Genomic DNA, 17,962 nt, shown 5'->3' on the forward strand with positions numbered 1-17,962 from the left:
CATTAGAGTGAAAACCAAAACAGAACTTCAGGCACTTGAGACCCGAGTGCTGCCTGTAATTGTTCTGAGATACCCCCAGCCCTTTCCCATCCTGATGCCTTTCGCTGGAGCGTCTCCTGGAATCCTTGTTTGTCCTAAAGCTTAGAGTGAGTTGGGCTGGTGGATTCCATCCAGTGGCCTTCACTGGACTCTGCTAAAAGTATGGAATTTGAAGCAATAGTCCCTTGGTTGCTGAGAATCAGCATTTTGGAAGGGTTAATTTTTGGATCACTCAGTGTTCCAGAGGATTTGTGGCTGGAGAATGGATTGGATCTCTCGTGGCTTTTCTCTTACACAGGGCGTTGGTCTTTGGCTCCATGAGGCAAGAATTTCACCTACAGACCTGAAGTTGTGTCAGAAATGTTTGCTTTTGCTGCTGTGCTTCCAGTGTAGAGACTTTTGCTTTACAGGTGCCCTTCTAATGGAAAACGCGGCTTTATCACCCTCCATAAAAAGTAGTAAAAGCCTTTTGAAAAACCTGGATTTCAGAGACGAATGCAAACATGGCTTTTATGTGAAAAACTTGTCTGTAAATACCTTGTGTGTCTTGTGCTGTCCCCCTTCACCTCTGATTAACAGAATTGTGCCTGCAAAAATCACAGAGAAATGTTTGTCCTGTTCCTGGTGGGGGAGAAAAGGGGAAATGTTCATTTTAGGTGATGGGGCAGATGGATTTTGGAATCCTCTCGGTGAAGCTCAGGTATTGATTGCCTCGTTGCTCTGTCACTGGTCCAGCTCTGTGCAGACCAGTAAGTGCTGAGAGCATTGGTTTGGGCTTTTTAAAGTGGAGATGATTGGATTTTATGACGCAGAAGTTGCACATAGTACCTTCAGTAGCAGTCTGTTCAGGGAAACAAATGCCTTTCTTAAAAGTAGAATCATTTACTAGGGAGGGGGATGAGGAGGAGAAAGGAGCTTACAAAAGACCGCTTATTTCTGTAATTTTACTCAACGCTATCAAAGCCATTTCAAACATAGTAGCTGCCATAAAATGTGACTATTTCAAAGTAAATTAAAAGCTTGGGGGCTGCAAGACAAGCTAGAAGGTATTAAACCTTTGAGAATATACAGAGTTGAGGATGGGGCCAGGAGATGTTGGTTTTATCAGGCCTTGTTCTGCTCTTGCAGATTTTCAGTGGCAGGCAGAACCCCGTGAAACCAGGTTAACAGGATATTATTGTTCTCCCTGTGCTGCGGTTCAAACCTCTGTATTGTCTTTTCTTCTGCCTCTTTGGCTGAGGCTCCCGTGGCTGGTGCAGCTGTATTGATCCAGGAGTTGGTCAGCAATTTGCTTAATCTTATTCTCCTTTTGGGATTAGGGCTGGCTGTGGATGTCTCTGCTGGTCTGTTGTGTTAGCAAGCACTGGGGGGACAGCAGAGTGCTCTGAAGCTTGGATTCCAAGGCTAGGGAAGGGTGGGAGTTAGCAGAGGGTGGGTATTATGGGCTTGTGTGGAATATGGGAAACAAAGAAATGAAAAGCCAGGGTACAATTAGACCAGAGGTCAGCCTAAGCTTGACCTTCATGTCTATAGGAGATGATATACGAGAGATTTATATGGGAAGTGGCATGATAATTAATGAGAAGGAAAAGGAGCCTTTAAAGGCTTTGCTTGGGACTGATGGAGCCCTGGGCTCTGCAGCAGAGCAAAGACTCTGTGGCCATGTGGAAGTTTATTTAGGGGACAGAGATACGTGCTGGTCACCTCATGTTCAGATGGCTCTGCAGTGAACTTCCCTTGTTTGGGTTAGGAGATGGGAATGAGCTTGCTGGACACATGCTAATAAACATGCATGGCTCTGCCTCCTCTGCTCCGGCCAGGCCTGCCTGGGCTGCAGGAAGTGCTCCAGTGGCCGGTTTCCACCCGGGAAGGACGTCTGACAGTGGGACAGGGAGCGGGAGGCGTTCGAGTCTCTGCCCTGCTTTGAGGCTGACACGGCCAGCAACTCTTCCTTAATAAATGATGCATCCCTTTATCTCTGTCGATAACATCCTTCCCTGTGCCTTACGTGTTTATGGTGTATCCTGAGTGCTTTTTCCCAGTTTCCAGCCCTGGTATAAATTGTCATACTAAATTCTTCAAGCCAGAGTTCAGCAAGACACTCCTATTGGTTTTTCATGGTGTTACTTTGTTTGACACCTTCTTGCTCCCTTGGTCCTGATCATAGATCCCTTGGTGATTCTGATTTGAAGGGACTGTAGGAAATCTCCAGCCCAACCTCTGCTGGAAGCAGGATCAGCTGAGAGGTCAGAACAAGTCACTCAGGACTTGATCCCGTCTGGTGAAATGTCTGAGGATGGAGATGGCACCACCTCTGTGGGCAACCTCTTCCACGGCTTAGCTGTTCTCATGGTGAGAACAGGTTGGTTTGGTGTTTTTTAATATCCATCCTGAGCCTCTTCCTTCAGCTTGTGCTGTGTTCCAGTAGGAAGATCATGGCTCTCTTTCCTTGACATGCTGGAAGGTCGCCAGGAGGTTGCTCCAAAGCCTTCTTTGAATGATCCCTGTTCCCCAGCCTCCTGCCAGGTCATCCTGCTGGACCTCACATCTGTGACAAAGCAGATTGTTTGGGAATGGGATTTGGACAGGTGATTCCACGCCATGATGTCATTCTCGAGGAGTTTTTACTCCTGAGGGTTTCTGTTAGTGGACGTCCTTGGCAGTGCGCAAAAGTAGTTCCTGAGACTGTCCACTGGTACCAGTGGAAAAGGTGGAAATTGCTGCCAAAAAAATAAATTTCATAAGCAGTGGACATTCAGAGTGGAGAAGGTGACATACAGTGGGCCGCTCTTCCAGGAGGCTCCATGAAATTACTGTCCATTTCGAAGCTTGGGATACCAAGCTCTCCCACTCTTTTCCCCTTTTCCATTAAATACATGGTTCTAAAGCAGATGGAAAACTGAGCTCGATCTCCTTGCTTGGCTGCAACACCTGAAGTTGCATCTTTTGTGGCCACAGTCAGTGGAGTGTGCAAACATGTGATAAATGTTCTCAGAAGTTTGTGGTGGGCAGACCTCAGAGGCCTGGCTCTTCTAAGCTGGATTTACACAAGATATTCAACTGAAAAATGATTAGTTCGTGTGCAAAATAGAATATGAGATGAAAATAGCAGCAAACTGAGTTTTCCTTGGCGGTTTAGCCTAGGTGCAGCACACTATTCCATATTTAAAAAAAAAAAAAAAAGCAGAAGCCTAATGCAATAGGGATAATTTGGTTCAGGTAAAATCTGTAATCTGAACTGCAGGAGAGTCCTGTAAAAAGTTGTGGGGATGAGAATGTTTTTGATACATTCATTCCTCATATTGTTTCTCGAGACTCCCTTGACAAAATGATCTCACTTTTGTGCAGATGTTGTATCTTGTTTCCCTGGTGCAAAATAAGAGGCTTTGAAGCAGTCCAAGTATTTGTGTAGATTTTCAGCTTCTTGGAAAAGCTGTTGGAGCCAGCTCTGCTCAGGCTGTGGATGGAGCTGTGAGTGCACCTAGAAATGCACGGCACCAGGATGAGAAACGTGGGACAGAAACAAAGCTGTTCCTTTTGGTAGGTTCTGTGTTGATTTAACAGCATCTCATCTGTGAATCTGCTGAGGCCACTCCATGGCAGGGCTTCAAATTTTTTTAAACCAAGTATCAGAACTGTTGTTGGTTTGAATCACAAGGATTTTAGATAATATTTTTCTAAAGGGTGTCCACCCAGGTCTTCATTCAGTTAATTCCTACTTTTACCTCTTTGCTGTTAAAATTTGACTCTTTCTGTTCTGCAGTAACATCTTTATTCGAGGCCCTCGACAGTGTCACTTGGGTTTTGGAGGAAATGGCTAAAAATAAATGTGTTATAAACTGATTCTTAGGAATGGAAAAGTGGCTGTGGTGGTTCAGACCAATTCTGCCTGGTGTTGTCCTCCTGCAGCTTCTGGATATGAGTCAGTGGGGAAAGCAGCAACAGGGCAAAGTGGGAGAAATACCTGTCCCCTTCCTGCCATATTCCTCCATCTCCAGCCACTTCAGCTCACCCCTCTGGATCCAGTGGGCTGGATGAGCCATAATAAATCTGTTTCCAAGTGCCTGCCTAGGTTTCTCTTGAACCTTTATAATCTGATTTTGTTTGCAGTGTTTTGGGAGGAATTTCTGTTCTGCTCTTTGCAGTGTGAGGATCCTGCTCGTGTCATTTTGAGCCTGCTTCCATCCATGGCTGGTGTGTGACGGAGGAGGACAAACAGCTCATCCCTGTCCATCTCTGTGTGCTGCTCATGGTTTTCTAGATTGGATCATAGCTGTCATCAGGTCCTCTGTTTTTAGGTTGAAAACTCTTAGCTTTCGTTATTTCTTCATTAGGGGAGTCGTGCTGGACTTGTGCCATCCTAAGAGCGTTTCCACTTCCCGTGTGTGCGTATATATTTATTTTTTTATGATGAGACCACCAAACCCACCCGCACTTGGAGCTTTGGGTGAAGCAGGAATTTATATAATTTAGAATGATTTCTTATTTGCTCTCCGCTCCCTTTCCAGTGATTTCTCCCAGTGATTTGTGTGCTTGCAGCTGAGCTGATGTTTTCATACCTGTGTTTATCTTGGGCCCAGCTGTGGCAAAGGTCACCCGCGAGCTCTGTAAAGCTCTGGGCTGGCTGCTCTGCTTTTCCCACAGGCATCACTTAAGTGATGGACATTAAACTGGGCTCTGCCAGTGATGCTTCATCCTTAAAACCCTGCTGATCCCTAGGTTTTCTTGGATGTTCAGGAACAGGTTAAGCCGAGTGTGCCAGTGCAGATCTCCACACATGACCTTCCTCTATTGTTTGCTCTTGGAACAGCTCAGCCACGATGGTAACAGAAGAACTTTGAATAGCAACTGAGGATCTAGGGCCTGGTTTTATTTTTTTGAAGAAGTTATTAATGCTGGAGGAATACTCAGCTTGTGTGTGCAGACTGGATTTTCATAGTTTCCTTTGACCTGTGCTATTCTGTTGTTTTTAAACACATGGAGGACTCTGAGGTGGTGCCAAGCTGTTTTAAGGGGAAGCAGAGATGTGTTGGAACTTGTTTCCTATGTTCAGTTCACTCGAAAAGTTTGGTAAAATGTGCCTTTGTTTTTCAGAGGACATTCACACAGTTTGGTAAAGGGCTTGAGCTAAATAATAACTGATTAACTTCAGGGACTCCTTAATTTTTTGGGCCCACATGATGGTGTCTCGATGCCTTTATTTTTATTTTTCCCCAATATTTTTCCTTTTGACATAGACTGAGCAGTGAAGCAGTTGGAACATCCTTACCTGGAAATAGGAGCTGTACGTTGTTATCTAGTGAGCGGATCAGGAGGCACAAAGGTGAAGACAATTCATACTAAAATTCCCTGCTGAAACCCGGGAAATGCCTTGTTTTGTCACGGGACCCTAAATAATCCCTCTTGCCCCTGTGCCTGTGGCCCGTGTGTGTAAAAGGGACAGGCAGGACATAAATTCATGAACGTGTGAGAGTTATTCAGAGGCCATTAATGAGCTGCAAAAGACCTGTCTATATGCAAATTCCTATTCAGAGTGGGATTTGGATGAGGGTGGTTAATGAGGTGGGGCAGCGGTTTGGTCAGTCAGGATGAAAAGGAGCAGTGAGTGGAGCATCCTTCTCCCTCTGCCCCGAGAGTGGGATGGGAATGGGGGGAGGAAGGCTTGGAAAAGTGAGGGAGTGTTTGACTCTGCAGTCAGCGCTGCAGAAACTGCACCTCTCGCTTGGTCGGGATTTTGATAACTTTGCTATCAGAATTTTCTTAGGCAGCTCTTTGGATCCTGGTTTGTTCTCGTGGCTGAAGCCAAGTGAATGCAGGATCGTGCTTGGAGTTTACTTGCAATGGTTTTCACGGATTTTAAATCATAGGTGTGGCTGAAACTTGGCTTCTTAAAAATCCCTCATTCCATCAAGTGGTTTGTTTCCATGCAGGGTAGGGGTTATTGTGGGAATAAATTAATTGTGTTCAGTCTTAGTCTGGTTGTTACAAAAAGTGTCTGGAGGATGAGGTGGTGGGTTGGGGCCCTGGGAAATGAAATATCCCTCTTCCCACCAAGCAAGTGTCCTTAGCATGTGCCAGAGTAGCAGGAAAATGTTTCTGTAGGCCCTGCTGTGCTCTGTGTGGGCCAGGAAAATATTGCATACAGAGTATATATAGTGTTCTAACTCACTGCATGCTTGAGCCTATAGGTAACACGCTGCTAATACACAGAAAAATGCAGTTTTCTGGCATGGACAGCTCTGGAAGCTGGAAGGAGAGAGTATCCCGAATTCTGAGGGGTGAAGTAGGATTGTGGGGTTCAGCTCAGCTTTGCCAGGAGTTCAGGCCTTGCTTAAGATGCATCTTCTCAGTCTCTCTCTGGCTGCACGCTCATTCAAAGCCGTTTTCTTTCTCCTCATTGAAAGCTGAAGAAAAGCAGGAAGATCTGCTTCCTCTGCTATTCTTCTGTCATCTTTCTGCATTTTTACATAGTGGGAAGAAGCCCTGCGTTGTGGGTGATATGAAAAACTGAACTTCCTGCTTTCCCTTCTCCCTTTCTTTGTGCCCGGGGCTCTTTGAGCGCCAGCCCCGGGATCCGCATTCAGGCCTTGGCACGGCTGCCGCCCCCTCGCTCTCCTTCCAAGCTGTGCTGCTTCTTGGAATGAAATCCCTGGGATTCCTGACAGTCTCCCTGATTCTTTAGTGCTGGCAGCAGCAGCCAGAGAAGTCATCCGTGTCTCATTAACTGACTGACCCAGGATCCCCAGTCCGCCGCGCTGGGAACTGGGTTGAGGACAGGCTCAGGGAGGTTTTCAGGGGGAGCTGAACTTCTCCCTGCCAGGATTTTCACCTGGGCTTGGATTTGCATCACAGAAGTTTTGCTGCTGATTTCTCTAAAAATATATTTTAGCACTTTAAAATTAATCTGTGTCAATATGTGATGTGTAAATGCTAATTTTATATCATCTTGTTGCTTGCAATAAATAATTCCAGCCTCATGGTTTCTTGGTGCTGGTACCTAAAATCCTGAAGCTGTAGGTTTGCAGGTAGCTGCTTCTATAAAAAAGAAAGTAATTCTTCTAATATAACAATATCATTCTTAACTAATACAGTGGAAAACCATTTCAGAGGTGCAAATCCTTTATTTAAATAGAATAAAAATGGAATGTAAAAAGACAATTTCTCAGGATTCTTCAAGCTTTTAATTAATCTTGATGACTTACTGCCATATGACTGCTTAAAAAAAAAAAAGCTGTGTACTTTGGCTGCCTGACGTAATTGCTGTGCATGGGTTTGAAGACCTTAGGAAATAAAGAAATGTGGAATAGTAGCTCTCTCTTTTAAACTTGGCTTTTACCATGCAGAGGCCAGGGTGATTGCTTGATGGAATCCTTGTTCTCAGCTTATTGACACAGTGGGAGCTTGTGGCTCCGCGGCTCATTTCTGTGATAACAACTCAGGCTAATTGTTGGTAGTAATGAATTATTATTCTCAGTGCTGTTAGAAGGGAATGGGGTGTTTGGCCAGTGTATTTCAGAGGGATTTGTTGTCAGCAGATTTATTTCCTTTGGGAAGGGGAATCTTTTTGTGGTAAATTATTATTTCCCATACCTGATGTTTTATCTTATCTCGTCGTTTTCCTGTTCTCCCTTCCTTCCGCCTTTCCTTCCTTCCTGCCTCCCCCATTTTAAGATGTTTTTGACCTGTTACTGGAGGCTTTTCTGTATTCCAGCTAAAATCCCAACCAAACATCCTGGTGCATCCTGTGGAATGGATGTGACCACGGTGATCATGGTCCCTGGTACCCACTGACAAGGCCCAGGCTCCAAACCAGTTCCCAAACCCTGGGAGTTCATTTCTCAGAAGGGAAGTTTGCCTCAAATTCCAAAAGAACCCATTCATTTTGTCATGTTCCGTTTTGGCTTTCACGGGTTTTCTTTCTTTTTCAAGTGTGAATTGTGAGCTGATCACTCCAGTTTTGCAGTTTTCCCTCTCTTGGGGCATTAACAGAGCCATTGGTTACTTTTCAGGGAAATGAGATTCAATTATGTACTGCCTTCACCCTGCTGTTCAGTACTTTGCAAATCAGTATCCAAATTTAATATGATTCTTAATTAAACCTTCTTGAGATACCAGAATAATAGTCAGGGATGATGTAGTCTGTCTCCTGTGCTGCATCCTAGAAAATGGGACGAATGAGGAGAAAAAAAAGGGACAGTTTGGATATCTTTGAGTGCATAATCTCATATCTTGAAGTGTTATCTCATTCGGAGCTAATTAAGAGCAAAGTTTTAGTGGATAACTAATTTTTCAGCGCTGGGTGATAACTTACAGCACATGGAGAATAAATCACTGTGCAAGGTGCAGATAGCAAGATTTTACTTTTAAAATCTTGGAGGAAAACCCGCACCTCTTATGGCAATAATTAGTCTTAATCAAGTGCTTTCTAAGTTGACAAACACAAGCCAAGTAATAATGTCTGTTGATGCAGCAGAGATTCACAAAGCTTTGCAGGCAAACATCAAACCCTGCGTGTAGGAATGTTGGTCTTGGTGTGTGTCCTGCTGCTAAGAGGCTCTGGAAGCTGCCTCTTTATCCACGTTGCAGTGAGTACATTCACTGAATTCCAGGTGCATTCTTCTCCAGCTTTCCCTCAAAATTGACTTGCAAAAGCTCCGTGTGCTTCATGCAGGTATTTGAGATATTTAGAAAGTAACCAGAGCTGTTCGCTGGGGTTGTGTTGGGAAAGCATGGCTGGAAGGGAGTCTGACAGGACAATCCTGTCTGTAAATCCCAGATCACTCAGAGAGTTTGTGTGACGGTTTATTTTGTGTTAGTGGTAGATTCTAAAGTGGGTGTTTTATTTTTTTAAATCACTGAGGGAAGGGAAATTAATGTGCATTTGTGACCTCCCGTGTGGCTTCTTGGTCCTGTCTTTTTTTATACAAAGAGACAGCATTTCAGACTGTTCCTGAGTGCTCTAACAGTTGTTATATCTTGATCAGAACGCTGTAAACCTTTGTCACAGTGATTCTAAGAGGACACAGTGTGTTTAGGAAGCTCTTTACACATCTGTTTGCAGCTGGCTGGGGCTCCACTGCTCCTCATTCCATAGGAGTTGGCTCTTCTGTCATCCAGGAAGGCTCAGTGAAGAATATTCTTAATAAAAAGTAAATTTGTCTGGCAATGACCCTCTCCCAAATAATTGTGTTCACTCTCAGCCTTAGGTGTGAGTTGTTTGCCTGCAGAGAGGCTCCTGTGTCAGAGCCAGGATTTCCCAAACTGGTGTTTCTGCCATTACTTGTCATGGAAATCATTCCAGCAAAAGGAATTCCCAGCTGCAAAGAGAAAGACACCAGGGACAATTAAGTTTGAGCATGGCTGAAAAAACCTGGAGTCTCCAAGAAAATGGAGATTACCACTGTGTCAGCAACCTTATTTAATACCAAAAGTAATAAGATCGTTCACCTAGCGGGGAAAGTCTCCTGAGACCGGTAAAGCTTTCGTTACGGATTAAGATAAAATGTGACTTGCTTTAAATCAAGCCCACTTTAGACATGACTTAAGTCTTGACAGACTTGTCCTAACAAATCTCTCGCAGCTGGAGCAAGTCCCTGCCCCAGCATCTCTGCCCAGCATGGTTGGTGCATCCTCATTGTCACCAAACAAAAAAAACCCCACGGGGTTAAGTGTTCAGTACTGAATTTGGGGTGTGTGGTCACCTGGTTTGGCTGGTTCTCCCTCCTGGAGGAAATAACCTGCAGGAGAAGGGCTGGAATGGAGGTCCAGAAGGGCAATTGCCTGCACTAATATGCCAGGTTTTATGTGTCAACGCTTTTAGAAGGTATTTCCCATGTCCCAGAGCACAGCAAAATACCACAAGCATCTGCCAAAAGGATAAGACAACCTTTAGACACGGGGATTATATTGAAAATTCCAAACTCTGCCTGTTACCAGCAGCAGCTCAGGGGGCTGGAGCTGCCTCTGTGTTTGCTTTTCCAAGATCCTGTCACTCGTCACTGAGTTTTGGTGCTTTTATCACTGTGGGGTTTTTGAATCCAGGCAGTGACAGACATCCCAAAGAACTTGGTGACATCACTGGTGTCGGATGAGATGGAGGGCTCTGGCTGGAATTGACAGAATTTATTGGTGTTTAGGTATGAAACAGCATCACTGACCTTCCTGAAACTTACTGAATTTGGAGATAGGCAGGTTTTACCAACGTAATAGATATAAACAACAAGAAGTGTTTGCCAGGACCAGGTGAGGAGAATATTCCTTGGATTAATTATCCGTGGAATTCCAAGTTCAGTGGTGACGTGCTTCCATGGGCTCATACAGAAGGATTTTGGTGGGAGATCCTGTCCAGAAGCTTCCACCTGAACTGCTGCAGTTTTTATGATCTCCTCCCTGACAGATTCTTAGTATTAGCACTGATCTTAAAGTTGTAGGATCTGGGTTTAAAATTGCACAATCACAGAATCATTAAGGCTGAGAAAGCTTCATCGTTCAGGCAGGTTGGTTCAAGGGTCGTAATGTTTCTATTAAAAGATCTGCAGCACCCGTGTGATTCACAAGGAAATCTCTTGTTTGTGAGCCTGCAGAGGTAAATAACACCTGATGGCTCCAGCTTTATGGGTGCTTTCTCAGCTGCCCTGGCAGGGAATGCATTGCTTGGGGAAAATCATGAATACAGTTTGAGCTTAAGGAAGCCCAGATCTCTGGAGGTGCCATCAGCAGCTCTGCCCAGGCTGTTTTGGCATTTCCAGCAGCATTTTGTTGACTGATTTTTACTGGTTTCAAGCCTGTTTTTCTTGCCAGCTGTTCAGATGGGTAGATTTGCTCCTACAATTACCACCTGTCCTTTATGAGCACTGATACACCGTGTAAATAGAGGTTTCTTTGACTAAGAAATACTCAATCCTCTTGTGTGTGCAACAAAAAGCAAATAATATTTGTACCTGCTACTGCCTTGTACTTGTTCCTTTGGTGCTGCCTTCATTCCCAAAGCCTCGGAGGTCCCACCCCAGCAAAAAGAATTTTTCCTGATGAAAGCCGGTAGCCACCTTAAAGCTTGGAGGATGTTGCATATTTATGACCGTTCTTCTGTGCCTTTGCCTCCCCTCTGGTTTGAATTACAGGGACTTCAACCTGTGGCTGTTTTGGTTGCCTGAGACAAATGCAGGAAGTCACAGCCTGTCATCGAGGCACTCGAGCTTCCCGAGCTTCCCGGGATTTGTTTCACTCCCTCTTGCAGATTTTCAGGAGACTGAGTTCAGTTTTTATAGTTCAGCCTTGAGAGCTTCCTTGGTGAGCCTTGCAGGTGGAATTTAGGGCTAGGGAATGTGGTTTATTAAAAATGGGGATATTTTTACCTTCCTGATTGTTCAGTTTCACAAATCTTAAATATCCAAGAAGCCAAGAGTTTAGTCAGAGTGTAGAGAGCTTCCTTCTGCAGAAAATTGCCCTCAGGGGTTAAAGAGGCTGCTCAGAGCATGCAGGAGCTGTATTTTTACAGCTGGGGGTTGGAGTTTAGTGGGATTAATTCAGAACCATTTCCATACTCATCTCACACTTCCTCATTGCTTTTATTAGAGAAAGAAAAAGATCAATTTTTATTTTTTTACCCGCCTTTTGGAAGTGATTATGGAATTCCTTTTTCATAGGGGGGAAATTTCCATTTGTGTTGTCCTTCACCTTCTAAGGCATTTGCTGCAGAGCCTGCTCTCTTCTGTCATAATGACTCTTAATTACTAAAAGATCACTAAAGCTAATCACTGTGTTTTTAATAACAAGAAATTTACTGTCACTGCCTGAAGTTGCTGTTTATAAACAGGTGATCTCCCTTTTTTTTTTCTCCTTTTACTTACTCTCTTCCGTCTTTTTTCTGGGGTCTGAGGTGATTTTTTTCTTTTCATTCCTATTTTTTTCCCCCTTCACCTTTCGTGTTAATGCTTGGAGGATTGGGGAGGACCTGTTGGATTGCTTTAGGCACAGAATGTGGTGTGGGCCCCAGCCAAATGCTTCTTGTTGTGCTGGCAAATCATTAGAATGTGTTTTGGAGCTTATTCCCTGCTTCTGCTTATCATAAACATCCAGGAATAACTTGTAGGATTCTCCAGATAGATCCTGGGGCTGAAAACTGGAGATGGAGAAATATCTTCTCTAAAAAATCCAGATCAAACAGTGGGATTAGAATGTTTTGCTTTGCAGGCAGTTCTTATGCTTCTGGACGGGTGAAAAATGCTCAGTCTTGTCCGTCACTCTGTGGACACTGCTCGGTTTATTAAAAATATAAATAAATACTGTCTGCTGCCTGGTTTTCACCTCTCAGACAAGTCCCTCCCTTCTAAAAATGGGGGGAAGAAGATGCAGGTTCCCCGTGCGTGGTGTTGGATCTCAGCAGATAACCTGGGTCTGATCTTTCTCCAGCAGCAGCCCTTGCAGCTCCTCTCCTGCATTTCAAAGCAGAGTTTAAACCTCCCTGTGTTTTCCAGGCCAGGAATGATGTTGCCTGCCTGCATTTGCTCATTCCCCTGAATAATTGGTGCCTGTGAGACCAGCCACAGGTTATCCAGGGAATTTCTTATCCAGAGGCACCAACACTTAAATTTTATTTATTTTTTATTTATTTTTAAGCTTAATTCCTAACTTTCGTAAGTCATGGAGACAAGATGTAATTCCTGAAAACAATTTTCTCTGCTCTGACCTGTTAACCTGTGCTAAGGGTTGGAATTCCTTGAGCTGGGAATCTGCCCAGTTTGGGAATCTTTCCTTGGGTGGAACAACTGGGCTTGTGTGGAAAGCCAAGATTTCATCTCTGCTATTGCCCTTGCAGAGAAAATCAAAGTAAATGATTCTTACCTTAAACAGTTTCCCTCTCTAATAGCTTTTAAAAAAATGTAATGATTATTTTGGAAAAGAGCTGTAGGTAGGACATCCCTTTCCTCTGGATAAGCACCAGAGAGCAGTGGGGAATGATGTCAGTGCTGCCCATGGATTACTCTCATAAACTTTTAACTGTCTTTTTCCAAACCTTCTTGGTTATCTGAAGTAGTTGTGGAGCAGGGAATTCTTGTTCCCAGGTGGGTTGTTCCAGAATGTTTCCTCAACACAGAGAAATTGGGGATGCTCCTACTCCTGCAGCAGTGGGAACGGCATCAAATGCTTGGGATGACACAGCCAGAAAAATGGCCCAGGTTGGACACAGTTGGAAACTGGGAGGTGGCAAAATAACCTGGCTTCTTTCCCACCTCACGCAGACAATTACGGGACTTGTTTGATGGCAGCAAAATTCCCGGAGGGATTTGGGAAGGACTGTGGTGTCGGAGTTGGGATGAGAATGTTGGAGAGGGAGCACAGATAAGGAATCCATGACTAATGCAGGTTTGGTGGAGGAGCACGTGGTTGTGTTGTGTTGTCGAGCAGGAAATGTCAGATTGTGTTTAGAGATCACAGAGTTCCCTCCTTCACTCCAGGAAGGTCTTCACAGGGAGTCGGGACAGAAATGTGCCACCAACCTGAGCTAGGTCGGGTTTCTGGAAAGCTTCTTTCACTCTCTGAACGATGTTGCTCACCAGCCTCGTCCTCTCTTTGGGTTTCGGGTATTCCCCGAGTATGACAGGTTCCAAAATGCACAATACTAATGTGTGTTTGATGCTGGGGTTTGTTGGCAACCAGTCTGAGTGGCAAAAAGCTCAACCTTTTTAGAGCTAAATAGCATCAGTTTCTTGTGCGCTGCTGTGATACGTGTAGGAATGGGGATTCCCATTACTAAACACCTGCAATTGCAGCATGCAGGATTTCTCTGCAGCCAGTCCTTGGGAAAAACGTGCATATCCAAAGCAGTTCAGCTTTTCTTTGTGGTTTTGTTACTTTCGTTCCTGTTAGGAAAGAGAAGTCCAAATATTTTGGCGATTCTGCTCGGCAGCCAGAGGTGGGGGCAGTTATTTGTGCTGTGGGTATTTGCTGTTGTTGGGGCCAGGCTCTTTGTGGTGGGCTTTGTACCTGGCAGGTGCCAGTGATCTTTTCACTAAATTGCTGCAGGCAACAGGAAAGAAAAGCAAGATTTCCTGAAGCAAAACGCTTTGTGTCTTTGCCCTTCAGCTTTGCTGCTGCAACTGAGCCAGCGAGGGGTTGGAATTGTGATGAGGTGAGATGTGACAGAGAAACCGTGACAAGTTGCAGCTTTTTCATGTATTTACTTGGTGTGTCTGGCAGCACTTGGGTTGTTTCCCTGCTGTACTATCCTGCCTGTTCCAGGGCCAGGAAGCCATGGACCAGGGATTGGAACCTGGAGAGGGCTTGGATTTCTGCTGGTGGAGCTGGGTGGTGTCCTCAAATAAAACACGGCTGGGTTGGAGGAGGGGACGGGAGTATTCCTGTTCATGTTGTGCGAGACCTTTCCCAGCTCAGCTTCCCGATGCCCCTGAGGGACACAATCCCCCAGCAAAGCCCTGTGCAAGGTGGGGATGGTTTAAGGCATTGCCTCCCTTTGCTGTGGAGGAAGGGTTTGTCTATAAAGTGAGAAGCTGTAATGAACCCGCACGGCTTCACTGCTGGTTTTAAGGGTGGCTCTGTTGGTGCCCTGAACACTGCAAACAGAATTGTTCTTGTCCTCGTGTGCGAGGAACGTGCCAGGGTGGGGAAGATGTGGGAATTTTGTTTGTTTTGGTCTCTGGGTCTGGCTCCACCGTGGACCCTGCATTCTGTATGCTCATTCCAGCTCGCCTTTACCTTAAAAACAGAAATCATCCCGCATGGAGCAGGAGCTTCTCTGTTGCCTCAATTATTTCTTAATTCTCTTGTGCTCTTTGCAAACTGGGCCTGTGAGTTTATTACAAAACAAGAGCAGAGTGAAGCTCTGAGAGGTTCTGGCTGTTCAGGAAGCAACTTTTAATGGTGATGGCATTAAATCCATCAGCTCTAACTACTCATTCTGTTGAAGAAGTGTTTGTAAAGCATTATAAATAGTGTTTTTCCATGTTTCAGATCTATTTGTTTCACTTTCCTTTCAGCTGTCAACACTTCAGATTGGAACTGAAATGCCTTATTCTTTTAAGACATCTTCATTTCTTACCAAGTACCTCGTCTGTTCTCATTAGTAGCTCTGTGACAGTCCCACAGTTAAGTGTGAAGAAAGTTCTTGGGGAAAAAAAACCAACTCCATTTCTACCCAAAGGGTTTGTGGAAGGCTGCAGCAAGGCTTATCTAGGATTAGCAGCGAGATTCCTGAGCTCTGGTGCTGTGGTTCAGCAGAGCAGAAATCTTGTGGCAAACTTGAGTTCAGTGTGGCTGATGCAAACCTCCTTGAAGACGTGAATCATCTCATTCAGGGCTTTTAAATAACAGGACCAGTTTCAGTGGAGGGAAAAACCTCCTGTGGACACCTGGGCAGTGAAGATCTCTTGCAGGTGGTGGAGCTTTGAGGAAGTGATGGGAGTTTCAGGCTGGTTGTGCTAAAGCCAGGGGCAGCACCTTTCTAATCTTGGCACTTCAGGTTTAAGAATGAACGTGAATAAAATCAGAGCAGTGTTTGAGACTGAATGAATGCCTTGCACAGTTTGAAGGACCAGAGAGGATGGGAGCATTTGTAGTTAAATTCAGAGATTCCAAATGGAAATTCTGGTTTGGGCCTCCATCCTTCAGTGGCTGGGAAATTGCAGAACCCTCGTGTCCTGAATTAGGTGCTTTGGTCCCAAATATTTACATCAAGTATTGTTTGGAATTGGATCTTTTGGGATTGACTACAAAATATTCAGGGTATTTCATGCAGAAGGGCAGCCAGTCATGTAAGTGGGCTTTAGGCATTTCACTTCCTTGTGATTCCTTGGGAATCCAAAATTCTGCAGGGATATCATCATTCCAGCTGATGTCTCAGGCCATCGGATGATGAACAAGCTGCTGTCAAGTGCTGAAATATGTTTTTCAATAAAAACCAGGCGCTGAAGTTGATTTTCTGGCTCCTGCCTGCCTTGCTGATGCGCACTGGTGATTACTGGTTTCACTGGTTTGGGAAGTGTTTTTCTCAGTTCCTGGAGAAGTGAAACAGGTGACAAGTTGTACCAGTTTGATTCATTAGATCATATTGGGAGACACTGAGTGGCTGTGTTAATGAAGATGCTTATTAATAGAAGGCAAAGCCCAGCTCCCCCATCCGAAACAGGACACGCAGCTCTGATGGGAGAAGCGCAGAGATGGAATGGGAAGAAGTTTCCTTTAACCCAGGAATGATGGCATGGGGTTGCACACAAGTGGGATTATATTCACTCTACTTTTAATGTAATTGATCTCCTTTCTTTGAACCTGTGTGGATTAGTTCTGCTGCATGGCAGAAAGTGAGGGAGGCACTTGGAAGGGGTGTCTGGAGTTGAGGATTGGCACAGCTTGGATATTGTCAACGTATAACTTCTTTTACATCCAGCTAGAGCAATAAAAAATAGTTAGCATCAGAGATTCTAGCAAGTGACTAAAAAATGATTCGAGTTACAACCTTTATTTTGCACTGGCAACTTGTCCTTTTCTCAGGTTTTTTCCCCACAGAATGGAAATGCCTTTAAAAATCTCTCATTGTAGACTTTAAAATAAATACCTGTGAGCACTGTAAAAGGGGGCAGAGCAGTGGCGCCGTGCCTTCACTCTTAATGGGCTTCAGGCACTTTCTAGTGTTGCTGTGGATGCTGGAAGTTGAGTATTAATTCTTTGTTTTGTTTCTTTGAAGCAAATGGTTATGAGCCTTCGAGTTTCGGAACTGCAGGTGCTGCTGGGCTACGCGGGGAGGAACAAGCACGGCCGCAAACACGAACTGCTGACGAAAGCCCTGCACTTGCTCAAGGCTGGCTGCAGCCCCGCCGTCCAGATGAAAATCAAAGAACTCTATAGGAGAAGGTTCCCCCAGAAAATCATGACCCCAGCAGACCTGTCCATCCCCAGTGTGCACTCGAGCTCCATGCCGGCCACGCTGTCGCCATCCACCATTCCACAGCTCGGCTACGACGGCCACCCCGCCACGTCCCCCTTGCTCCCCGTGTCACTCCTGGGACCCAAACACGAACTGGAACTGCCCCACCTCACCTCGGCCCTGCACCCCGTGCACCCCGACATCAAACTGCAGAAACTCCCTTTTTATGACTTGTTGGATGAGCTGATCAAACCCACCAGCCTAGGTAAGAAAACCTCGTCCCGACACTTGGTGGTGTTTGGGGAATAATGGCCCAATTCAGCTGCTGGTGCAGCAACTGGTTAAATATTGCATCATACCAGTGTTTAGAGAATTGCTATTTTTGGTAACTTTTGGAACAGATTGTTCTACATGGAGAGACGTCTTACGTAACACTCATTAGTTGCTTTAGCTGAGCCTCTAAATATGGTTTAAACATCCGTTATTTTTAAGGGGGTACTTTGACAAGAAGCAAACTAAATCTTAGAAAAAAAAGAAAAAAAAAAACCAGTCTGCTTTCAGTAGTTCATATAAACCACAGAGTTTCATTATTAAAAAAAAAACCCAAACTAAACAAAACTACCCCCAAATCTATCAAGCTTCTAAAATGTTCTCTTCTGTGCAGGGAAGGAATGCCAGGCTGGAAATTGCTGGATCCATTACAGTCTGAACATCTGAATTTAGGGAGGCTTGTGGTTCTTTTGCAGTTGTGGCTACTTTTCTTGCAACTGATTTTTTGTATGAAGGTATAAATCACTGGTGGAGCTGCTGAGAAGGATCTGCTGCTTCCAGAGCATTATATAATGTGTGATTTCTCTGGCTTCATGTAGCACTTCACAGCATGGTTAACTTTTAATACTCTTAAATATTGCCTAAATGCAACAGTTCTGGTGATTTCTGAGGGGCTGCTTGTGGAACCTTCTGCTGGCTTGAAACCCCAGGAAAGATTCCCTGCTGGTTGGAGGAGCAGATTTGTGAGAGGAGATCTGGGAAGAGAGGGTGGGT

At 44.8% G+C, this 17,962-nt stretch overlaps 1 protein-coding gene across 1 annotated transcript in view; it reads left to right on the plus strand.

The window, feature by feature from the left end:
- The window catches only part of PIAS1 (protein inhibitor of activated STAT 1), a gene marked incomplete at its 5' end in the record, with an annotated part of 51,552 nt that overhangs the window by 4,473 nt on the left and 29,117 nt on the right, over positions 1–17,962 (plus strand). The window contains 1 exon segment of the mRNA XM_082290581.1: positions 16,739–17,183. Coding sequence (XP_082146707.1) covers positions 16,739–17,183 — 445 coding nt within the window.

The sequence above is a fragment of the Coloeus monedula genome, assembly GCF_965178545.1.
Source record: "Coloeus monedula genome assembly, chromosome: 14".
NCBI classification, from domain to species: Eukaryota; Metazoa; Chordata; class Aves; order Passeriformes; family Corvidae; genus Coloeus; species Coloeus monedula.